The sequence below is a fragment of the Octodon degus genome, unplaced genomic scaffold, assembly GCF_000260255.1.
Source record: "Octodon degus isolate 3935 unplaced genomic scaffold, OctDeg1.0 scaffold00026, whole genome shotgun sequence".
Lineage (NCBI taxonomy): Eukaryota > Metazoa > Chordata > Mammalia > Rodentia > Octodontidae > Octodon > Octodon degus.
The window spans coordinates 3,588,029-3,613,308 of record NW_004524602.1 but is presented as its reverse complement, the minus strand read 5'-3'; the positions used below and the strand labels follow the sequence as shown (position 1 = coordinate 3,613,308).

The 25,280-nt window shown below is 52.7% G+C and overlaps 1 protein-coding gene across 9 annotated transcripts in view; it reads left to right on the top strand.

Moving 5' to 3' along the window:
- Positions 1-16,201, top strand: part of Pml (promyelocytic leukemia) — a 50,545-nt gene extending 34,344 nt beyond the window's left edge. The window contains exons 5-9 of one of the 9 annotated variants that reach the window (XM_023712555.1): positions 3,459-3,596; positions 4,263-4,518; positions 5,576-5,628; positions 13,864-14,011; positions 14,996-16,201. In XM_023712555.1, coding sequence (XP_023568323.1) covers positions 3,459-3,596; positions 4,263-4,518; positions 5,576-5,628; positions 13,864-14,011; positions 14,996-15,708 — 1,308 coding nt within the window. In that variant the 3' untranslated portion in view covers positions 15,709-16,201. Of the gene's footprint in view, positions 1-3,458; positions 3,597-4,262; positions 4,519-5,575; positions 5,629-6,286; positions 7,261-13,863; positions 14,012-14,995 lie in introns of those variants that run through there. The other 8 variants (XM_023712559.1, XM_023712560.1, XM_023712556.1 and 5 more) reach the window with 8 other exon arrangements.
- The last annotated feature ends 9,079 nt before the right edge of the window (positions 16,202-25,280 follow it).

Here is a 25,280-nt window from a genome sequence, read left to right as displayed (position 1 = left end):
GCTTCTTTTCTCTAGCGGCTTTCAGTATATTATTCTTGTGCTGAATTTCTTGAATCTTGACTATTATATGTCTCGGTGTGTTTTTCATTGGGTTGAGGTTACTTTGCGTTCTGTATGCTTCGGTTACCTGAATGTCAGATTGTTTCCTCATATTTGGGAAGTTTTCTGCTATTACTTCTGCCCTTATTTTTTTAACGTCATTTGTATTGACTCCTTCTTTCTCATTGATGCCTGTTAGTCTCACTTTGTTCATCTCTGCATCGTCTTGCAGGTGATGGATTATTTTTTCCTGCATCCTAGTTGTTTTAAGAGAGCCTTTCTTACCTTTTCACTAGCTGCACCAGCGTCTTCAAGATCTGAAGCTCTTGTCTTCACTTTCACTTAAACAGTTTTGCAAGCTCGTGATTGAGATTTTAAATTCCTTTATATCTCTTTGACTCTGCTTCATGCGATCTATTTCTTTCCTGTATTGCTCATTCAAGGAATCTGTCATTTTTCTCATCTCTATTTTTTTAATCAATGTCTTCTTTAGAAGCAGTTATTAATTCTTTTACTGCAGTGTTTGTTTTATTATTTTTTAAAATTATTTATTTATTTTTCTCTGTGTGTGTGTGTGTGTGTGTGTGGCCAGCTCAGCCCACCGGGGGCGGGGCTGGCTGGCATGTGGTGCTGGGGGGTTGAACCGCGGTCCCTGTGCTTTAGCTAAGCTTGTTTTAAGTAGGTGCTTTAGACCACTGAGCCATCTCACCAGCCCCTGCAGTGTTTGTTTTAGATTGGGTTTCCTCCCTATGTTTCTTTAGTTTATTCTTTACTTCAGATGCTATGAGTTCAGAGAATTCTTTTTTTATTTCAGAAAAGAATTGCGCTCTGAGTTCCTCTATGACTTTCTGATGTTGCTTATTTACTATCGATGCTATTAATTCATGCATTTGAGCTGAGCTAGTATCCTCTGCACTTGTTCTGGGTGGGCATTGGGTTTCCTCCATATGTTTCTGCATTTGATTCTTTGCTGCAGATGCTATTAATTCAGGGAATTCTTTTTTCATTTCCAGTCTGAGTTCCTCTATATCTTTCTGCAGTTGTTTCTTTATTTCAGAAGCCATTGATTCATTGATTTCAGCTGTGTGATTCCCAATTTGTTCTGTGTTAGTGTCCTTTGCACTTGTTATGGGTGGGCTTGGGGTCTGAGATTGCATTTTGCTCCTTCTCATTGTCATTTTGTGTAGCCCTGCCGTCTGACCTTTGTTGTAGAGCTTTGGTGCAGTTATAACCTTAGCACCTACTGAAGTTCAGGTGCAAATCTACAAAGTTTGGATTTATACAGCTGTGCCTGGCTTGGGTCTGGCTTCTGTGTTCAGCTCCTTCCTGCTGCCACCCTTGGGAGTGAACCTGTTGTGCCCCTCTGGAAAGATATTCTGCTCCTGGACTAGCTGGGTGGTTCTGTCCCCTACTCTCTCTGCATGGATTGCAGCTGCAGGGTTTTACCCCAGGCCTGTATGCTAGGCCTGAGCTGAGTCTGAAGGGGACAAGGTAGAGTAGGGGAAGAGGAAGCTCTCCCACACAATCACTTGGCCTGGGCTAGGACTGGATCTGGGGTTCCCCAGAATGTGGCTGAAATTCTCACTGGGTGGGCAGGGTGGGGTGGGGTGCTGCGGAGTGGTGGTGGTGGGTCCCAAGGGGGTGGAAGAGGGTCTCACCCCACTGCACCTGGGCTTGGACCGGCAGGTCCCGCAGATGCAGGGTAACCGGAATCTCTCCCACACACTCACCAGGCCTGGGCTAGGACTGGATCTGGGGGTCCCTAGCAGAAATTCTCACACGGCGGGCGGGGGGGGTGCTGCTGAGTGGTGGGGGGCGTCCCAAGGGTGGAAGAGGGTCTCACCCACGCTGCGCCTGGGCTGGAACCGGCAGGTCCCGCTGGCACAGGGTAGCAGGAAGCTCTCCCACACACTCACCGGGCCTGAGCTAGGACTGGATCTGGGGGTCCCTAGAATGTGGCAGAAATTCTCACGGGGGGGGAGGTGCTGCGGAGTGGTGGGGGCGTCCCAAGGGGGTGGAAGAGGGTCTTATGCTGCACCTGGGCTTGGACCGGCAAGTCCCGCTGGCTCAGGGTAGCCAGAACCGTTTTTTGTTTGTCTGTTTTGGTCTGGTTCACTTGTCTGATTGGAAGAAGGAGGTTATCAGAGTCTCCCACTGTGATTGTGTTGGTGTCTCTCTGGCCTTTTAAGTCCAGTAGTTTTGTTTGAAGTTGGTACATCAACATTGAATGCGTAGATATTTGCCATTGTTTTCTCTTCTTGTTGAGTTGTTCCCTTAACGAGTATGTAGCCATTCTTATCTCCTCTGGCCACCTTTGGCTTAAAATGTGCTGAGTCTGAAAATAAAGACTCCTGTTTTCAGGCTCCAGATGAAGGCATGTCATTTCCAATCCTTTACTTCAGTCGGTGGCCTTCTTTTTGGGTGAGTTCTGTCTCCTGGTTGTAATGTATGGCTGCGTGTTGTTCTTTGATGCTGTCCTCCAGTCTGAGTCTTTTGACTGGGGAGTTGAGACCGTTGACATTGAATTGCTGTAAGGTGTTTATTGATTCTTCAATGCAGTTGCTTTCGCAGTGCTTAGACCTTATGAAGCCCTTGAGTTCCATCCCCAGGTCCACATACATAAATATATAAATATAAAAACATAGGTTTTATTCAGTCTGGGGATCAAATCTAGGGCCTCGTCCATACTAAGCGTGGACTCTACTGCTGAGCTAGGCTCCCAGCCCTGTGTGTGGGTGTTCCTCTTAGTGTCTCTCTGAAGTACGTACTGAGCAGTAGCTCTCCTGGGTTGTATGCAGGCTCACCCACCTATTCCATCATCGATGCCTAAAGCTCTTAGCACTGAGCCCATGGAGTTGTCATAAAACAGCATTTATCTCCATCTCCATCTTCATCACAGCATTAATGACACTTCGGAAGTGCTGGGTGCTCTTCCAAACACTGTACGTGTGTGGAACCTGTCATTCACACTGCTGGGCGAGGAACATGTTGTTATTTTCATTTTACAGAGGGAGGTGGAAGCTGAGAAACTTGGAGGCACTGGCCGGGTTTGTGACTTAGCTGTCTAGGGTCAGCCTGGTGCCAGGCTCTTTCTCACCCCTGGAACTTTGTGTTGTTGAGGGAGCCGCCGTCCTTAGCAGTGAGCACCTTCCTCCTGGGCACACACGCTGCGCTGGCTCTCAGGCACATCTTGAGGAGGAGCTGGACAGTGGGGACCCTGAGGTATCAGGAGACTTGAGAATTGACACGTAGCTGGCCACCACCCCAGGGGCTGGAGGAGGTGGAGTCCTGGCAGGGTTAGGGATGGCTCCTTGTCTCCAGTGAACACTAAGCTTAGGGCCAGGGAGACTGCACCTGAGATTGGCTGTGGGCTTGGAGTCCCTGGGTTGTTTCCGACTCTTGATTTCCCAACTTTGCAGCCCAGCGAGGCACAGAAAGCACAGGCCAAGGCCCTGGGGCTGTCTGAAGCCCAGCCAGCAGCAGTAGTGCAGTTGGTCCCCAGAGAACCCTCAGGGCCCATCTATGCCTTCTCCATCAGAAGTCCCTCATCTGGAGAGGTAAGGTCCATTGGTTGTGCCTCCCTCCCCCAGGCCCAGCTCCACCCATGCAGGGAGCGGTGGGGAAGACTCCTGGCTGTTATTGGCTCCTCGTGAGGAAGGGTCTGCTTGATACTCAGTCAGCCCTGTCCCTTGCTCTTAGCTACACCGTCAGGAAGCTGAGCATGAGCGGCTTCAGCCCAACTAGCCACTGAGACCCCAGGGCCCTCAGAGGCTGGCAGGGGCTGGCAGCCTGCACCAGGACCAAGGTGCATGGTAGCCTGGGAGACTTCCTGTATGCACGAGGCATGATTTGAATGGCAGAGAGCAGAGGAGAGGGCACAGTGACAGAGGGAGGTGGAACTGAGATAGGACCACAGCACTGAGCATGGTAGCACAAGCCTGTGATCTTAGCTACTCAAGAGGCCGAGGCAAGAGTATCACACATTTTAGCCCAGGCTGGGCAGCACTATCAAGACCGAGTCTCAAAATTAAAAATAAAAAGGACTGAGGATGCCGCTTCATGACAGAGTGCTTGCTGGTATGCAGAGTCCTGGGTTCAATCCCTAGTACTGAAAAAATAAAAATAAAAGAAAATGTGGCTACAGGCACCTGCTAGCCAGTCTGGTTCTCTGACCACCAACCCTCAAGAGACCTGACCCAGCTCTGTGACTCCCTACCACGCAGGTCTCCAATGAACCTTCCCCTAAGAAGAGAAAGTCCTGCCAGACCCAGTGCTCCAGGAAGGTCATCAAGTTGGAGTCGGAGGAGGACAAGGAGTTGCCCTTGGATCCCAGCCCCAGCGAGCAGCCCAGGCCCAGCACCTCCAGGGCAGTCTCGCCCCCGCACCTGGACAGGCCTGCCCAGCCTGAGAGCCCCAGTGAGGGAAAAGAGGTCTTGCAGCCCAACAACACCCAAGTGACCAGCGTTGCTGCAGAGGCAGGTAGGGTGGGGGTGGGGTGGCAGTGGTAGAGGGAGGCCCCCTCTGCATTCTGATCTCCAGGGAGCCCAGATCCCACAGGGTCTCCCTGTGTGTCCTACACTGAACCACCACAGAACAGGGAGGGCCAGCCCACAACCTGCCCAAGGGTGGGAGTCCCATATGCCTTGCTCAGTTCCAGCTTGGGAACTCTGAGGTCTGGGTCAGATTATTCCTTAAGTCCTTTCCCCCACTCACTTCAGCACCCAACCCAGGCCCCTCTACACAGGCGGTTGCAGTACGGGAAATGCTTATTGGCGAGCATCCAGCACTCCCAGAGAAGGCTGGGTGAAGTCTACTTGCACGTTTCCCCTGTTCTGCAAACGCCACCCACCTAGGTGTCTCCTTTGTTCCCATTAGTATCTTTTATGAATCCTACTAGACAGGGAGACTGAGTCCCCAGGAAGGTGTCGAGGTCAACCCCAGTATTGTGCAACTAGAGGGCCTGCAGAGGTTCCCGATGGAGCCCCTACCCTGGTCACGCAAGCTGCCCTGCCTGCTGTTCCTTGAGATCGGAGCAAATCAAAGTTCATCTCTAGGGTTGCAAAATGTTGCGGCCAGGGGTGGTGCTGCATACCTGCATCCCAGTACTTTGGGAGGCTGAGGCAGTAGTTATCACGAGTTGGAGCCCAACCTGGGCAACTTAGGGATTTAGCGAGATCCTGTCTCAAAATAGAAGAAAATAAGGGTTGAGTTTAGTTCCAGAAAAGTTCCAAATCCAGGATGGTTGTCAGGTTGTTTGTATAGGGAGAAAATTCTAAACTGATGGCCAGTAGCTTAAATAAATATAAACAGATGAGGCCCAACTGAAAATGATAGAAATCCATTTGTGAAAAACCCAAACTCAGAGCAGGTCCACTGGCACACACAGCACACGTTCTCGTTGCCCCTGGCAGAACACTGTCGCCCCCAGCCCACTGGACCCCACACCCTGACCCATGACCCCCTGGCCCCAGCTAACACGTTCTCCATCCAGGTGTGCAGCCAGATGGGCCTAATGCTGCACCTGCTCCCATTCCAGATGAGCCCATCGTGGTGATCAGCAGCTCAGAAGACTCCGATGCTGAGAACTTGGTGAGTTGCCCAGGAGGCCAGCCCAGGACTCCTGCTGCCCCCGTTCCAGGTCCCAGGGGCCACACTCACCATGGGTGACTCTCAAACTTGCCTTGCACAGGGGAGGGTGGAATTTTCCAGCTAGACGGCGAGACTTAATGTATCCCAAAAAGTCTCCGCAAGTGCTAGCCACATGCCTTGAGCACCCTGCCCTCTTTCCCATGCCAGGTTGGGCACCTTAGTGGCCAGATGGCTCTTCCAAGATGCCCAGTAGCATGATTCCTTCCAGATCCCACTGTCCTCTGCAATGTCCTAGGCCTTTGCAACTTCCTCATGCATTTCCTGTTCCCCAAATCCTCCATGAGGAGGGTTGGATGAGCATCTGTCCCCTGCCTGTCCCAGGCAGTGAGGACTGTTGGGGGAAAAGATGTGAGCTCACAGGAGCCAGTCTAGCAAGTTTTTGTCTCTATGTAAGGAAAAAAAACAAAACAAACAAGCAAACAAAAAACAACCTTTAAAGCCATTTTGTAGCTTCGTGGCTAGTGACCTATCTGTCATTGGCAGTGTTACCCGAGGCTGGGCTGTCTCCTGTCCAGGGCAAGGGACGGGGTAGAGCGAAAGGCTGGACTGGTGGCCCAAGGTTGCTTCCAGCACTCAGGCTGAGGTTCTGTGTTGGAAGTGCCTGGAGCCACCGGAGACCACCAAGCCACCCTCCTCGCCAGCCTCTTCCCTGCTGCAGAGAGCACAAGGGGCCTCCCATCAGCCCCCAGCCACATGCTGCTCCCCAGCTTGGCCTCCCCAGCATCCTGTCCAGCCTGCTGCAGCCCCCAGCACCAAGTGTCCCCGCCAGCCTCATGACTACCAGAAGCTCGCTACCATCCTTCGAGGGATCCACAAGCGCTTGCACAGGGCCCAGAGAGCCATCAGCGTTCACCGCATCCTCCGCCACTATCAGACCACTATACAACAGACTCTGTCGCCCCCCATGGCCCAGGCTACCATCCCTGTCACCACAGTGCCTCCCAGGTGTCCGCACAACACCCAGGAGCTTGCTAGCCGCCTGCGAGAGATCTTCAACCTGCCCTACAGACTCAGGACAGCGTCATCCTGCAGCTGTGCCCTCCAGGGACCCTCCCAGTAGGCCCAGCAGCTCAACAGGGTTTTTTCCCTCCTCTCCTTCACAGCCTCCCATCGTAATGTCTTTTCCACCAGGAGACACAGGAGGGCTCAGCACTCCCAGCTCTAGGGGTAGGGGCTCCCCCAGGGGATTTGGATTACAGGTCCCCGCCCCACGGATGCCCCTCCAGTTGCATCTCCACCATCGCACAAACCCAAGAGACCCCTCAACCCTGGCCAGGCTCCCCAGAGCCAGGCCTGTGAGAGCCCCAAGAGCCTCCTCTCTCTATAGCTGTTACCCCCACCTTGCAGCCAGACCCCCTGCCCTGGGACCCAGCCATGGGGACCTTGGCCATGGCTGAAGTTCAGGTCACCCTTCTCACAGGCCTCTTTGCCCAAGAAGGGGTCTTCTCTCACCCTCTGTTGCCTTCCCAGCACCCAGCTCCTCCTAAGCCTTTCCCTGGGCCTCTTACAGGACACCAGCCCATGCAGCTGTCCTAAGCCCCAGCATATGGCGCCACCCAATAAACACTTGCTGAATGATCACTGTTGTGAGCCCTTATTCCACAGCCAGCAGGCTGCACTGAGGCTCAGTTTCCCTTGGGGACTCTGGTCCTCACTTCCTCCCACACATCAGAGGTGGGGGGTGGGCATCAGACCTCCAGCTCTCAGGGATCTCCTCAATCCTTGTCTATCTCAGGGGTCCATCCACCTCCCTTTAAAGCAGGCAGATGTGAGCGTAGCCTCCTCACTTGGTCCTGCCCTCCTCCCGAGTGACATCAACATCACCTTCATGACCTCTGCTCTTTGACTTTCCAAGATCACCATCCTATCCCACATTAGCCACCAGTCCTATGGCTACCCACACCTCACCACCACATCTGCCCATCTCTGAACCAGATTCAGCACTGCTTCCTGTACCTGAAGCGTTTGGCTCTGTGTCATCTCCCCCAGCAGTCAACCCCTCCCCGTTCGGGTCATTCATAACCAAGCTCTCTGCTCCCTGCCCACCAGGCTTATGGTTAGGCAGAGACAGCCCAGGAGGGACTCAGAAGCCCGCTGCCTACCAGCTGCCCCCTGGAGGCCAGATCTGTCGAGGAAAAGCCACCAGGAAGACACCTGCAAAGGACAACCTATAGCCTCCAAGGAGCTTTGCTACCCTGACGCCACTCCTTGTGCTATGCGATGCTCCCTGGGTCTCATCAGCCCCTCGCTCTCTGCTGGTGATTGTACCATCTGTTGCAGGGAGAAGACAAGAGCCCCTAGTGGCTTGGGATTGTGGACACTTTGCTGCCTGATTTTGGATTCACCTGTCCCCATCCAACCCTTCTCCTGTCCTCAGCATTAGGTAGAAGGGCCGTCAGCCTGCCCCTGGCAGCCAGCCTTGTGACTCGACACCCTCACTCTGGCACTCTGTCTTCACAGCTTCTGCATCTTCTAGAGCTTATGCTTCCTTCTCAACATCCTGAAAGGTGTCTCCATCTCTACCCACTGAGCACAGTGCCCCATTTAGTCCTGGGTGGCCTTGGCCACACTCTGGGTCCCTCTCCCAGACTTCTACCACTGGTCCTGACCCTGTATTTTCTCTGGTCCCTGGGATCTCCTTGCCCCAGCTGTACCCTCACTGCCTGCTACTGCCTGCCTGACTAGTACGGCTGTGGCTTTTCCACAGCTCCAGGTACCTCAACCCCAGCCTCTCTTCCTCCAAGAATGGCTGAACCATCCACATGATTACACAGGCTGAGCCCTTAGCGCCCATTGTTTTCCTGTTCCCCACGTGTAGCCCCGTATCCTCTACTACCTGCCCACTCTCCATCCTTTGATCATGAGAAAGCTAAAGCTGTCACTGACTGGGGAAGGAAAGGTGGAGAAAAGACAGGTGCCCGGAGCCGCATCAGACATCAGGAGGGTGGTGCTGAAGAGTAGGGTGGGGCCATGGGGCGAAAGAGGGACACGTCCAATCTCCAGCTGTCAGCAAGGAGTCTGGAAGGGATGTAGGGTTAATCACAGGACAGGATGGGTGTGTTTCAGTTTATGGAAAGGTACACAGCTAGAAGGTGGCACTCACTTTGGAGAATAGACTCGGTGGGAGAGAGCAGAGCCCGCTGCTTCTGTGTGTATTCATTAGAGGTGACAGTGAACAATTAACCATCACCAGAATCCCAGGCCTTCAAATAGACTTTTTTAAGTAGTTGGGTCCCCCTGTTACACTGCTCCCTGACTTTCTGAGTCCCTTCACACCGATGGTCACCTTACGGTGCCCACGGTATTCCTGCTGCGAATTCCCACTTCCATGCTGGGGAATGGGATATTCCAGGCCATCTGGTCCCACATGCTCCCTGCCCATGGCCTTTGTTAAGCCTCAGTCAAGAGCTAGTAGAAGGCTGGTCTGCTCAAGCGGCACCTCTTCTGTGTGGTCCAGGGCTTGGAAGGACCATTGCATGGACTTCCTCTGCATCTGTGCTGTCTCTGTTGGGAGCTCAGGCAGACTTAGAGCAAGGAAGTAGCTGTTTGGCACAGCAGTAGCCAGGGTGGAGGGTGAGACTCGGGCCTGCTTTGGGAGTCCCTGGGGTGTGGACTGTGCTAACCATGTGACATGCAGGGGATGTCAGCTCCGCCTCCAGCAGGACCTGTCAGGATCCACAGCTGAAGGAGATGGGTGCCCTCACCCACTTTTGTGACAGATGCCCAGTTCCAGAGCCTTAGCAGCAGCAGCAGGACCAAATGGAAGTAGGAGAGGGCCTCACCAGGATGGCAGTGGTGACCAGCCAAGGAAGGAGGCCCATGGGAGCAGCTGGTCCTAGAGGTCCATGGCACTGGTGAATATGCATATATTCATATGCACTGGTGAATATACATATATTCATATGCACTGATGAATATGCATATCAGAAAGAGTTGGAGTGCTTGGTAGGGAAGGTGGGGCACAGTGTCATCTGCAAGTGGCCATGGAGGGCATGGGCTAGCACCAACCCATGTGACCTATCTGCTGGGCCTTTGTGACATTGCAGGAGCTGGAAGTTTGTGGCTGCAAGAACCAGAAATGTGTGTGTCGTGTTCGCTGAGGCCTGGGCACTGAAGGGCTCTTTTTTAAATTATTTATTTATTTAGTGTGTGTGTGTGTGTGTGTGTGTGTGGCCAGCTCAGCCCACCAGGGGGCGCAGCTGGCTGGCATGTGGTGCTGGGGGATCGAACCGCGGTCCCTGTGCTTTGCCAAGCTTGTTCCAAGTAGGTGCTTTAGACCACTGAGCCATCTCTCCAGCCCCTGAAGGGCTCTTAGGAACTTGGGGACTCACTGCATGTCACTGTCACCAGGAGGTGGATGCTGACCAACAAGAGGTCTGATTGGCCAATGCCCAAATATGGGAACTAATCCACAGGGAAAACAATGATCCCCAAGGCTGCCTAGGCACTGGGGAGTTTTAGCACTTATGCATTCATGGGTCCCACACCAGGAGATTCTGATTTGGGTGGCCTGTGATGCAGTCTCGGCTTCCAGCGTTTTTTTTTTTTTTTTTTTTTTTTTTTGTTTTGTTTTGTTTTGTTTTTATGACTGCTACTAATGTCCAGTTACGTGGATGAGGCTTGAGTGGAGGTGATGTTACCTACAAGGTGTGATACAGCAAGGGACAACAGCTCCACCTCCAAGGCTTTGGGAAGCTGGCTGCACTGCCAGCTAGCACTTTCTGCATGCCTGCCTGAGGCCACTGTCAGGTGTGCACTGTCAAGCTCAGTGCACACTGATGTGTCTGGCTCAGGCCGGGGGGGTCTCTGATGGAAATGAGTGAGGTGGACACAGCCGGTCAGCCTGATGGAGTGTGTGTTCCTAGTCACATACGTCCTGGATCCCATGTGGCTGTCAGTTTGCATTCAGAGAAGCCCAACCTAGGGACTCAGTCTAACGGACTGGGCATTCCTGTGGCCTCTTTCAGAGACTATCAAAGAGGACTCAGGGACTGGTGAGATAGCTCAGTAGAATAAGTGCCTGCCTGGCAAGCGCAGGGTCCTGAGTTCAATCACCAGTACCACAAAAAAAGAAAAAAGAGGACTCGGCTCAGAACCCACACAAGCACTTTGTCAATTCCAAGCTGTTGCCCCCTCCACCATGTTGAGTTCTCAGTGTTTCTCACTCCATTGATTCTCAGACTTTTTTTTCCTGTTTCCTCTCCTGGCCTCACCTATTGGCCTCCATCTTTCCACACTGATTGCCTTCTTCCCTTTCTCGGTCCATCTAGTCATATCTCAGCCTTGTCCTCATCTCTCCTCTACTCCCCTCCCCCATGCCCAGCCATCCTAATCCATAAAATAAAGCTGGGCCTGAGGTGGGACCAGAGTCCCTACCTACTCCTCTCCCTTCTGGTAGCCCTGGCCTTTTAGAAGAGTCTTGCTTCAGTGTCCTTCGATTACCCGACTATATCTCTGGAACTCAAGGGGAGAGGGAATTGTGGGTTTGCAGCTGCCTGGACTAAATGTAAGGTGTTTGGTAATCTAACCACAGGGGTGACCATCCCTATGGCAGTCCCCACAGGCAAGAGGATGAAGAGGTGTCAGGCTGTGAGATCCCACCCTTGCTTAGGAAAGAGGTGTCCCTGTCCATGAGGAGCCCCCATGGTACCCTTAGGGAAGGAAGACTCAGCTCCACGGCCCCATGGGAGGCTGTAAAATGTAGGCTCTGATGGTTGTCCTGTATGTGACCTGGGGAAAAGATGGGGGACATGGCTCTCAAGATTTATATCTAGGGGGCTGGAGAGATGGCTCAGTGGTCTAAAGCACCTACTTGAAACAAGCTTGGCAAATCACAGGGACCGCGGTTCGATCCCCAGCACCACATGCCAGCCAGACCTGCCCCCTGGTGGGCTGAGCTGGCCACACACACACACAATAAATAAATGTAATAAATAAAAATAAATAAATATTTAAAAAAAAAAAAAAAAAAAAAAAAAAAAAAAAAAAAAAAAAAAAAAAAAAAAGATTTATATCTAGGGCCCAGGGAGATGGCTCAGTGGAATAAGCGCTTCCCTGGCAAGAGCAGGGCCTGAGTTCAATCCCCGTTTCCACCAAAAAAAAAGATTTATACTGGACACCTCCCACACACAAACCTCATGTACTTGGGTAGGGTTTGAGGGGTTCATTGGGTATGGATTTGTGATACTCACAGGTGAATTAGTTCAATAAGTTCAGAGCTGACTTGCTGTTAGGAGGCTGAGTGCTTAGAAGATGTCACTGGAGGCGCAGCCCAGAAGGGTTTCTCCCCCTCCCCAGCTGTTCCCTTCTCCCTGTTTCCTTGCTTCCCTGCCATGGGCTGCTCTCCTGCGCCATGCTGCCCTGCCTTGAGGCCAGCTCACTGTGGACTGAAACCTCTACAAACTGAGCCAAAATAAACCTCTCTTCCTTTAAGGCGTGGGTGTTGGGTATTGTGTCTCAGCAGGGAGAAAATGACTTAGGACAGTGGCCTAGAGTTGTAGCCGCCCTGCCCTCTGGGGAACTTTGCTCTTGGAAATGCAGGTCTAAGGCTAGGAAGAAGGCTCTAGGACCTGCAGGGGCACTTCCGTATGGAAAGAGCCTGGAGGATGCACTGAGGACCCCGAAGGCGCTTTCATGTTTGGAACAGAAAGAAGAAGGAAGAGAAAGCCCAGTGTGCCATGTTGGTGGGCAGAAGGATGAGCTGTGGCCCACGGAGAGGGGGCCCAGCTATTGGCAAGAGAGAGCTGGGGCCTGGGAGGACACAGCAGGGAGCCCAGCCCATCCATGGCTCAAGCATTGGAGCACCCAGAAGGCTAGAGATGGAAGACAGCTCCAGGGAAGAGGTCGGAGGCCGTGGTGCTGCTGTCAGCAACCAGCAAGATGCCTCAGGGAGGCTTTCTGGGGAGAAGACGCTTTGGGCAAGATGGAAAACCAGCCTGGAAGGAGTGGGGCAGTCAACAAATCCTGCCCTAGACGGATCTGTCCTTGATGTCTGATCGTATCAGTTGGTGAGCCTGACATAGGCCCAGAAATGCCAATGGAGCCAGCCTAAGCCTCCCCTCTGAACCTGCCTGTGGGCTGTGGTGACTTCCTCTTGGCTGAAGATTTGTGGAAAACACCTTTCACCCCACAGAGGACCACAGAGTGGGGTTGGGTTGAGGATTGTCTCCCAGGCCATGGGTGTCAGCCAGAGGCCAGAGAAAACAGAGGCACTGAGCTCTGTCCCCAAGACACTGTATGTGTCCCTTCCTCCTGGTCTCTGGGTACCATGCACAGGAGGCTTCCACAGGAGACTCGCCAAAGTTGAACGTCTGAGCTTGGTGGTTGTGCAGATGATCAGCAATGGACTCTCAGATGCTCCCCACACTGCATAGCCCTCCTCCTGGGGATCTCTCCAAGTGGAGTTCTTCCAGCTTAGCTCTTCACCCAAAATCTCTCACACAACACCACAGCCATGACAAGCATTGGGACTGGAGCACCAGGTCTCGGGTGCTGAGCCTGACCCAAAGTGCTTAGTTCTCCTGCAGCTGGGCATAGGTGCTGAGCTCTGAGCTCCCCCACTGCCCTCTCCCTGCCAGGGACCGAAGTGTCCACCCAGAGATGGCATCCAAGCGGCTGAGCTGCCCTCCACCTTGCCTTTGTACAAGGCATTGGGACTTCAGCCAACTTTGGGGACAGGCAAAGCCAAGTCCCTGGCTCCTTTTAGAAACATCATCCAGGACTGTTCCCCGCCCTTCACAAGTTTTCCACATTTCTACTGAGTGTGCTCAGAGAGACTAGCCCTTTCCCTGCATCTCCACAAATGGCACAGCTTGTCCGTGCACACTTACCCACAACTTCACACTTACACACACTTGTGCCCCAGTGCACTTGAGGCTCATTCTCTGCCACCTGTGCGGAGCCAAGCATGCTTGCACTTCCCTGTGTGACCTCACCCCTCACACCTAGTCCCTCACACACATGATCCTTACACATGACCCACACCATTTACAGCTGTTCCTCACACAGTCATGCACACACTTCCCCGTAATCCACCCTCCCCTGTGCACACAGATGCCCCCGCTTCTGCTGGCTCACACACACACTCATGCACACAAACTGCTGGCACATGCTCACCTTACCATCTTCTCCCGCAGTCCTCGGATACCCTGACCTGTTGGTTTTTCTGTGTTGCAGTCCTTCCAGGAGCTTGACGACAGCAGCAGTGAGTCCAGCGACCTGCAGCTGGAGGGGCCCAGCTCCCTCCCTGTCGACCAGAGCCTCACCAACCCTCAGGCAGAAGACAGGCCCCTGGTGTTCTTTAACCTCAAGATCGACAATCAAAGTGGGTTCTCCTGGGTCACCCCATCCCTTTCTAACTTAGTCTCTGTGTTCCCAAGAGCAGAGCAGACAGCTGTCTGCAAAGCTTGGGGAAACAGCTCAGGGACACAAGTGCTTACCTGGTAAGCACAAGGTCCTGAGTTCAATCCCTGGTACAAAACAAAAACAAAAAAATGAGTGCAAGGCCTGTGGCCAGCCCCAACCCCTGGTGGTGACAGCTAGGTGGACAGCCTACCATCTCAGCCCTGGGCCCTGAGGTGTGTGGCTTGGTTAACAGGGACACCAGCTGAGAGCAGGGCCTGGTTGTTGGAGGGAGGCAGGCACCCTGTGCATTCACTTCTGACCAGACCTCCTCTTGGGCAGAGACCCCAGAGCAGAAACAGTGGCAGGCTCCTTGCCAAGACATCCTCCCCACAAGGCTGTGGCCCTGAGTACAGGACTGACCTGCAAGAGGGTGTGCAGGAAGCTGGCAGAACCAGGGCCATAGGAGTGATAACCCCTTACCCCTTGGCACTTGCCCTGGGCCTGCACTATCCCCCTGGAGCAAGAACCCTGCCCCTAGCTTGCAGTGTAAACTTGACATTGGGATGAGCCTCACCAGCCAGAAGCAGCAGGTATTTACATAGTACTGAGTGACTGGAAGCCGTAGCTAAGGGATGGGGCTAGGAAGAAGCAGTCTCCAGTCTCTGGGACAGGTGACAGCTGAGAGAGAAGACAGACAGGAGCGATGGTGCTCTATGGGTTTGGCAAACTCTAGGGTGGGTGGGGTAGAGGGCCACTGGACACCCTGCTGGTGGCACGCAAGACAGTCTGGCCTCTCCTTGTGACTCCAGCCTTGGAGTTGGGTCAGAGCTGTGCTTGGAGGCTGTTCCCAGGTTCTGCCTGCTGTCCTGTCCAAGGGCAGAAGTTCTAGAGGGTGATGGATCAGATGCCCCCTCCACAGCATCGCTGTGCCCCAGGCCTCACCGTGCCCTTCTCTCCTGCCCAGCTCAGAAGATTAGCCAGCTGGCGGCTGTGAACCGGGAGAGCAAGTTCCGCGTGCTCATCCAGCCAGAAGCCTTCAACAGCTTCTACACCAAGGCCGTCTCCCTGGAGACAGGGCTGCGGCACTTTCTTAGCTTCCTAAAGTCAATGAACCGCCCCATCTTGGTCTGCTATAACCTGTGGGGGCCCAGCATCCCCAACTTCTTCAGGGCCCTGGAGGACATTAACAGGCTCTGGGAGTTCCAGGAGGCCATCTCGGGCTTCCTCTCTGTGCTACCCCTCATCCGGGAGCAGGTTCCTGGAGCCAGGAGCTTCAGACTCAAGAGCCTGGCCAAGACCTACCTGGCGAGAAACATGAGCAGGAGCAGCGCCCTGGCTACCGTGCTGGCCATGCGCGACCTGTACCGCCTGCTTGAGATCTCACCCGGCCCGCAGCTGGCGCAGCATGTCTACTCCTTCAGCAGCCTGCAGTGCTTCTCTTCTCTGCAGCCCCTGGTGCAGGCAGCCGTCTTGTCCCAGGCAGAGGCCCGGCTCTTGGCCCTGCACAGCGTGAGCTTCCTGGAGCTGCTCACAGCACACCGTTGTGACCCCCTGCGTGGCCTGAAGAAGTACGACCACTACCTGAGCCCACAGGGCACCACCCCCTCTGCACAGCCCTCAGGCCACCTGCAAGCCCTGAGGACCTACCTGGACAGCCTGCTGAAGGAGCCAGCCTAAGCCTGGGCGGAAGGCGTCTCTGTCTTACTGGCCCCAAGCAGAGCTGAGGGATCCCTGAGCCAGGTCTTGAGTACCCAGCATTCCCAGCACCTGGTCCCCAGCACTCAGTAATCCTTCAGCCCTTAATCAATATCCTTTCTCTGGGACCAAATTCTCCTTTGCTGAAAACCCTACAGAGGAGGCCAGGCACCCACTCCCAGGGGTACCAAGGTACCCCATCAAGGAGCCCAAACTGGGGAGGCCCTGAGTGAGGCAAGGGTGACCTCTGGTCTCCAAGGCCCTATAACTCCTTCCCAGAGCCCACACATAAGGTACCCATGGTACTCAAAGTGCCTTCCACACCAAACTGCCCACCCACAAGTATGGGTTCTACCAGCCCCTGCCTCTACTTCCACTCTTTTTGTCCTTTATGGAGCATATTCATCCAAAAGGGGCATTTGGTACAGAAAGCATCAGAAACTGCGCCTTCCTTTCCCAGCCTGCACTAAAATGCCTTCCTTCTCCCGTCTTCTGCCTACAGATCCCTCCCAGCCCTGCCCCTACCCCCAGCCTCCCAAGCGATGTCCCAATGGATGGCCTGCAGCAGTGGCACCCTGGGATCCACAGGCTCTGCCTCAGGCCTCCAGAGCAGGCCCTCTGCTGGTGGGCAGGTGGTCTGTGCTTCTCCAGGCAACTTGATGCCCTCAGGTCTGAGAGCCTAGGGGAAGCGGCATGAACAGCAAAGAAAGCCGTAGCCTGTTCCTTCCCATTCTGGAACACCAGTGCCCATCTGTGAAAGGGGCTGATTGGCCTGTGAGTGCAGCGGTCCCCCACCGTGCCATCCCAGGTGGTTAGGCAAGGGCAGCAGATGAAAATGTTCTCATCCCAAAGCCAGGTAGGGTCACACATGCCTGTAATCCCAGCACTTGGGAGGCTGAGGCAGTGTGAGTTCAGGACCACACACACACACACACCTTAAAAGCCTGAGTATCCAGTCACAAACTCTGCTGAGACCAGCCCAGGCAGCCACTGAGCTGCCTCTTGCCTGGACCATTGCCTGCCCTGCACGGGCGTGCTTTGTGGAGTCCTTCAGGCCATGACTAAGCTGAGAGCCCCCCTATTCAGTGTCTCCAGAATTTCAACTAGGAAGTCCCAGGCTGGACTTGGGCTAGAGCCATTTCCAAAGGGAAAAGCCATATGCGAAAAAAGATACGGGCTTCACAAGTCCCCACAGAGGGAGAGAAGCGGGAGATCAGGGTGTTTGGGAGCTTGGCCACTGGCCACCTGTGGGTAGCCCTTCCCTTCTGCTGGGCCTTGAGAGTAACCAGTAGTGGAGGGGAGGCCCAGGGCAGGCACAGTCATTGGACAGAGCTCACATCACCACCCCAAAAACTCCCATGCAGCACTGGAATTTGGCCTTCATAGCCTTGTGGGTGTGGTCTGGAACATTAACTTCTTCATCCTTTATGTCTCCCTCTGTAAAATGGGTCAGTGTTGACCATTGGTCTTTCATAGGATCTTTGTGTGAACCAATCAGAAAATGTATGAAAATAACTTTAATATATGCAAAACCACACAAATATAAGATCTTTCACAGACAAGATGACAATGTGATGGCTTTATAAATGACTTAAAAAATCCAGGTCCTAACTAAAAAAAAAAAAAAGTTTTTTTTTCTTTTTTGTGAGTTTGAGGATAACAGAGCAAGGTCCTATCTGAGGGAAAGGGGCAGGTCATGGACTTGGCTTCCAGGGAATAAAGCTTGGGCTGGGGACAGAGCTGCTAGCTGTGGGGGTCCTGGGGTAAGCGGGCTGAGAGGAGCAGGGCATCCAGTGTGCTGTGGCAGAGCCCTGGGTGGCGGTGTGTTCCTAACACACCAGAGGAGACAGACCTGCAGCAGAGGCTAAGCTCTGTGATAGCCAGCACCCTCTCTGGGCACACTCATATCTATGAAGGTCACAAAAATCTGCTTGAACCCCAGCCTCAGGATTGCTCTTCCACCTCCAGGACGCCCCCTGCTGTCTGGCCAGGGGAGCTGAGCTCGGGCCGTTCCCAGACATAGACAGCAGGGGGCGCCGCAGCCCATCGACCTGGCTGAGGCTGGACTGGGCTGGCCAAGTGGATGGAACCGGGCTCTGCTGGGGAGCTTAGCCCTTGCCAGGCTCCCAAACTATGGGAAAGAACAAGGAGTGTGGATGAAGAACGGTTGTAAATGTTGCACTTTTCGCATTTATTTTAACATCTATTTGAAACCATGTAACCAACCCATCAGAATCTAGTTTCTGAATTCTCAGAATAATGCTTTGGTGGGATTTTTTTTTTTTAATTTATTTTTTGTACAGGAGATGCAAGCAAAGGGCTCCCTACCACTGAGCTGCACCCTCAACCCTTTTTGTTTTTCATTTTGAGACAAGATCTCTATAAATTGCACAGGAGAGACTCAAAAATATCGATCCTCCTGGAGCTGGTGAGATGGCTCAGTGGTCTAAAGCGCCTACTTAGAAAAAGCTTAGTAAAGCACAGGGACCGCGGTTCAATCCCCCAGCACCACATGCCAGCCAGCCCTGCCCTCTGGTGGGCTGAGCTGGCCACACACACACACACACACACACACACGTAAAAATAAAAAAAAAAAATATCGATCCTCCTGCCTTGCTCTTGCTCAACGGGGAGAGCGAGCCCTGGGGCAACAGGTGAGCAAAGCCCAGTTGGCACAATGGGGGGAAAACACGTGCCAGGCGCTGTGTTACCACCTGGCATTTGCCATCTCATTTAATCCTCCCAGCCACTAGGTGCAAGATCGCAACAGCTGAACCCAGAAACCTTCACACACACAGTGTGGGGCCAAGTTAAGCCTGGGCTAGGGACAGAAGGGACAGTGCCCTCCTTTGTTTTTATCTCAAATCCAAGGGTCAGCTCCAGGACCTGAATATAGCAGATGGAGTCTATGAAGAGAAGGATGGAGGGTTTCCACAGACTGCCCCACCCTCGCAACTAAACGAATAAAATAAACAACAGCAGGAAATTTGAACGACTGGAGTCACTGTTCCAACATGCATTTGCCACCAAGGGAAGTAAAAAGGTCTTTGTGCTTGGCTCCAGGAACTTCATAAACTCAGCTCAAAGGAATTCTCCCAGGGACCAGCTGCCTGGAATATGCTAAAGTCAGCTAATAAATATCCTAAATATCCCAAACTTGATAGCTCAGAACACAGATGCTAGCTAGCTAATCCTGACATCCGGAGTCACTCATCTGATTGTGGGACACTGTGGTCAGAGAACAGACTGGTGTGGAGGGTCTGGGGTGCAGCCGGAAGCTGAGAGGCTCGCCCCAGGCTAGTCCAACCTGGTCAATCGTGGGCCGAGAAGCTGTGGGAGGGGGTGGGTGAAGCTGGGCCTGTAGTGGCGCCCTCTAGAGGTGTGCGTGGTACTGAGAACTTGGACTTCAGAGGACCTGGGTTTGAATTCCAGCCCTTCTCTGTGACCTCGGACAAACCACATAACCTGTTATCGCATATGCAAATTGGGGGTGATAACACTCACAAATGCAGAGGATTAAACTCAATCACATATGTAAAGTTCTAAATTTAGCATATCAGCCGTGCAATAAAAATAGTAACTCCACATCCAACACCCTAGAGAAGAGACCGCTTTGCAGCACCATCCCTTCCTGCCCCTCCTCCTGCCTCCTTCCTCCTTTCCTTCCCTTCCTCTCCTCTCCAGATTCCAGTCTATTTAGGATCTAGGCAACTCTGTCTCCAACTACTTCTAGTAGTTGTCCTCACCTCTCCAAACCTCCTCGACTTCCTCCTGTAGCAGTTAGGGTCACCCCTCAGTTGCAGGCTAGATGGATTTATAGCTGGCCCCTCCTCTTTGTCACACCCACACACACACAAAGGTCACCTTCTCACAGCAAAGCAGACTTGTGGGTTGGATTGAAGGAGCCCTGGGAGGAGCAAATAAATACAGCTGGGCCTGGAGATAAGGCTCAGGGAGATGAGGACACTGGGAGGTGAGGCAGAAGCAGTCACAAATGCTGGGGCCTGGCAAAGCATGCACGGGACACTTCAAAGAGGACATCAAAGGGGCCCAGGCTAGCCTCCTGGGGGGCTCAGTGCTGAGGGCCTGTTCAGGCTGCATTCAGCAGGACTGCCTGAGGACTGAATACAACAGGCCCGAGGCAGGGGACATTTAGGTGGACAGTTCATCAGGGGAAACTGACTCAGATGGGAGAGGTTTTTTCTGACATCCATGGAAATACAGGTTCAGCCCTCAACCCCTGGCCTGTTCCCAAATGCTGTATAGTGCATCGTGCCTGGTTGTCCTCAAGCTGAGGCCACTAGAACAACCCTTGCCTGGGCAGGGAATTGGAGGTGTCTCTGCCACCTGCCACCTACCCCCGGGCTCTCCTAACTGCAGATCTCAGCCCAGCCTGCTGCTTGATTAGGGGTCCACATTCTGATCTATATAATCTAATTCAGGAGTGTAATCTGTCTCCGCCATACCTGGGCAGAGCTCAGCTTCCAGTGCCTGTGAGCCCGTGAGGGGGTACGGCGGACCCAAAGTGGGGGCACCTGTCTGATTCTACTGGAGAGGCCTTATCTGCCCGAGTCACAAGGGCCTCTGGCCAGCGAGCTGCCCCAAAGCCACCAAGTGGGTCATATCCCAGTCTGGACTGCCCCTGGAGGGCAAGTGTCATGGAAAAGCTCTGCCTGGGGCATTTTGCAGCCCCATCTCTCCTCTGATGAGGTGAAGGCAGAAGGATGGGAACCTCCAGTCCAGGGTACCAGTGACACTCTATGACTCGGGGACCTCCTGGCTGTCCTCACAGCTCCTCCAAGAAGATGCAGACCTCTGCTGCCAGAGCTGACTGCCAAGAGCATGGAGGGGGGCAGTGCTCAGGGGCCCCAGGAACTCCCAGGGATCTTCAGCCCCAGAGCTGCCTGGACTCTGCCCTGAATCACACCTTTGCCTTACTCCTTTCCTCCTTCCTGCTTCTCCTTTGTCTTAGCAGGATCTGCCTGGGTATTTCCTTCATCAACCACTTGCGTATGAAACCTGGATTCATCTCAACTTCTGAGAGCCCATTTCTCAACTGATGCTTAAATTTTGATGCAAGATCTTGCTAAGTTTCTAGGTTGCCCAGGCTGGGTTTGAACATGAGATCCTCCTGCCTCAGCCTCCCAGAGTGCTGGAATTACAAGTGTATACCACTGTGCTTGGCTCTCCAGGAGCTTTAAAGCCAGAGGTAGATGGGAAGGAGGAGGAAGAGGCCCCCTGGCTCTTCTCTAGGGGTCACTTGGGTGCAGGAGTCTTTTCATCAGGGTTTATTGGTGATAGGGGCCCTCTCCAGCTCATCTGATGCACCAAGCAATGGAGAACAGAGGGAGGCAAGGCTGGAGGGACAGCCTCAGTGTCCTTCCTTGCTCAATGCCCCAAGGGCCCAAGCAACTCACAGACCAGATTTCAGTCCTCCTGTGGGAAGAGCTTCAGATATTGTTGGAGGCAGGAGGCCTCTTCTCCCCAGAGCAGCATGCAGCCACTCTAGGGTGAATTAGCTCCTAGGGTAGCTAGGATGTAGGCAACCTCAAGAGAAAAAGTGAGGGATAGCATGACAGGAGGGGCACAGGCACTGTCAAGGGCACCTGGAAGGGACAAATGGCTCCAGATGGCCAAGTGAGCCACAGTACCCAGGAACGAGGGTCTGGAAGGGACAGCATTGTCAGGGACTAGGTCACCTCTAGTCCAATGTGCTGGTGTTACTGGGTTGGGGTCCTGTCCAAGTCCTTATTGTCCTAAACAAAGAACTGAGCAGGACACTCAAAAGTTGTCACAGGATCAATGATTTGCTTGAGATCCTTCCGCCTTAGCCTCTCAGAGTGTTGGGACGCTAGGCCTGCACTGCTATGCCTGACCCTGTAATTTATGTGAAAGAGAAAAGACAAGACCCACTCTACAGAGTGAGAGCAGTCACGAGGAGAGCTTCCCATCTCAAGGGGGATTGGTGCTGAGAGCTTTATTCTTTAGGGTTTGGGGTGGGGCTGGGAGGTTGGTCTGAGTTTTGACTCCTGCCAGTGATGGGCTTGACTTGGCCTTTCTGTTGGGCGGTAGAGGTTTTGGCCTTTCATGGCCCCTGGAGGAATTGTGGGCATGGCCAAAGCCCTCAGTGTGGGGAGGCAGGAGTCAAATCTGCATAGTCAATGACATGGTAATTATGGTTGGAGTCCCCAAGGGTTGCAGAATGCCCCCGAACACATGTGGAGGGCTCATTGTGTGTCAGCTTAGTCACCTGGGTGCCTGTTCCCATTGTTCCTGGGCTACAGTTTGACTCAGAAGGTGGGTCTCCAAGGGAGGTGGACTCCTCCATTTTCTAGCTGTGTCTGCAGACACCACCTGCCTCACTGGAGTGGAAAAGGGAGACCCCAGGGAGCAGAGAAGGGAGGCCAAGTTCTTGTGAGCAGGGAAGCTGGCTCCCAGCCTGGAGCTCTGCTGCTAGACAAAATACTTATCAAGGGCAGCTTAAAGAAGGGACGCATGGGGCCAGGGAGATAGCTCAGAGGTCTGAGCACCTGCCTGGCAAGCCCAAGGGGCCAGGTCCAATCCCTAGTACCACATGCTGTGCTAGCCCTGCATATGCAGAGCCAGCCACTGAAACCAGGTGTGGTGGCACACGCCTGTAATCCCAGGCCTGGGGAGGCTGAGACAGGAGAATCACTATAAATCTGAGCTGCATAGCAAGACCCTGTACCAAATAAATAAATAATTAAAAAAAGAAGGAGCTCACAGTTTCAGAGGTCTAGGTCCACACTCGGCTGGTCCCATTGGTGTGGTCCAAGGGCAAGGAGCAATGCCATGGTGGAAGGGCATGGGGAACAAAGTGTTCACTTCATGAGGGCAGGAAGCAGAGAGGGCATAGGAATGAGAGAGGAAGGGGCCAAGAACAAGGCAGTCTTTAAGACTGTACCCTCATGAACCAATCCATTCAGCTAGGCCCCATCTCTTACTTCATTATTTTCCCAGCATGCCATCAAATTATAAACCCATAAGTATATTAATCCAGCCAAGTCTCAGGGAGGGTGCATGACTGTAATTGTAGCACTCAGGGAGGCTGAGGTAGGAGGATTCCAAATTCAAGACCATCATGGACAACTTAGTGACTTAGTGAGACCCTAGCTCCAAATAAAAGATGACAGAGGGCTGAGGATGGAGTTCAGTGCAAAGGCCATGGGTTCAATCCCCAATGTTAAAAAAAAAAAAAATCTACTGAGGATGTTAGAACCTTCATGGCCCACTCACCCCAAGAGCCCATCACTAGTGTACAGGCCTTCTACTCAGTGGGCCTTTAGGAGGCATTTTAGGGCACAGCTGCAACAAGCTCCATGCCTGCGTAATCTCCATTTTCATTGCCTCCGCATCCTAAGCGAGGCCAAGGTAGCTTCCTTCCGCTCCAGCTGACAGCACCATACCTCCCTGCACTGCCATGGGACCCGCTCAGGATGGGAATTCGCATCTCGAAGGAACATCTTTGAGCTCGCAGACACGTCCTGCTCTTAAATACCCAGCAAATGATTGCAGCTTCTACCATTCCCAAAATAGCATTGCATCCCAGCCCAGGCATCTCCAAGAACAGTCTGGAGTCCTTTCAAGAATTCTGTGAAAGTAGAGGATCCTCTGGGGTGTGTACCAGCAGGAAAAGCTCCCCGATCACCGCCCTGGCCCCCACTCCAGCCTGCGCCTGCTGTGTCTCACTCTAGGAAGTAGAGCATCCATTTCAGGTTGTGGTCATTCTCACTGCAACGTGTTTCTTTTGTGGTTGTTTTGTTTTGTGTTTTTGAGATGGGGATCTCCCTATGTAATCTAGGCTGGCCTCAAATTCATGGCAGTTTTCCTGCCTCAGCTGGGACGATAGGCATGTACCACCATGCCTGGATTTAATTAATTTTTGACACAATGCTAGGACACTCTGAGCATGCAATCTCCAATCCTGCTGTCGGAAAGGGATCTCGCTTTTCCCTTTCAGCCCTGACCTGGCAAGGAAATCTTGGGATGGAATTTCAATATCCATTTCAGGGCCAGGTTATTTTAAGCCAATTGATTCCATCCTCTTAGCCAGTGATTGGTTCAGAGATTCAGTCTCCTAAGCCAGTGTCAGTAAGAAGCCAAGAGAGGTTATGGTGGCAGGAAAGAGAATCTGTTTCTGTAGCCCAGTAGCCTGTTGATGATATGCACATATCCCCTACTGCTGTTGAATTTCCTCAGCAGTATCAAAGGACATAAGTCTTAGGTTGTCACCCTAAATAATGGGTGATAGAGAAGCCAGGCATAATGGCACACACAATCTAGGAAGCGGAGGCAGGAGGATCACAAGTTCCAGTTCAGCCTGGGCAACTTAGCAAACTAGTGAGAATTTATTAAAAAGAAGGCTGTGGATGTAGCTCAGTATGAAAGCCCTGAGTTCAACATCCACTACTGAGGAAGAGGAAGAGGAGGAAGAGGAAGAGGAAGAGGAAGAGGAAGAGGAAGAGGAAGAGGAAGAGGAAGAAGAAGAAGAAGAAGAAGAAGAAGAAGAAGAAGAAGAAGAGGAAAAATGCATCCGCCACTGTCATTGTCACTGCTGTTGAATCCTCTGCTCTGAGGTCAGGTTGGCAGAACTGTGTGGCTGAGGTGCTCACTCGCTAGCTTGCTACTCTGTGCTGTCCATGGGTGGAAGCATCATGCCCTGGTCTTCCCACACTGCTCTATCCAGACTTTTTCCAAGCTAAGTCCTGCCAGGTCAGGACTGGCAGCCTCAGGACTTCTCCTCTGGGGCTCCCAGCCCGGCTAGGCAGGAGTGCACCCATGAGTGTGTTGGCCTTGCACACAAGACCCTGTGTCCTCCCTGCCAGGCCCCCAGCTTCCACACGACAAGAGCAGATCATACAATTATTCAAGCTGCCACTGGAAGAACTGTTGTTAATTCTGATGGCAATAAATGGCCTTGCCAAGGCATTCAGCTAATTTCACAGAAGCTCTGGGAGAAAGGTCTAGGGCTCTGTCCAGGGTCATTAATGTCTTGCTGCATCAAAATCATTCAGAAGATTCCTCCTGGTTACCTCCAGCAACCCACCACAGGTTGCTGCTTCCCTCAGAAATCAACAGTCTTCCTTCTCAGAGGTGGAGCTTTTGTTTTGTTTTTCCCTAGGAACTAATTAAACACACAGAAACCAATAAATACTTAAACAGAATGTGGTTTTAATTAAAAACCTTCCACCACGCTTGCAGCTGCAGGTCCTCTTCCCAAACAGGCACGCGGGTGACAAGTTTAAGTATCTGAAACTACAAACCATTACAAACAATAACTGTAATTAGCATTAACACTTACTATTATTTTGCTTTTATTCTGAAATAGGGTCTCACTATGGTCAAGGCTGGCCTTGAACTCACTGTGGAGTGAGGCTGGCCTCTTAACTCACAGATTATTCTGCCTCAGCCTCTCAGGGGCTGGGATCACTCGTGCGTGCCATCATGCCTGGAAACTAGTATTATTTATTAATAATAATTCTGGCTACTACAATCCAATGTCTGTGTGCAAAGAGTGTGTGTGGAGAAGACAG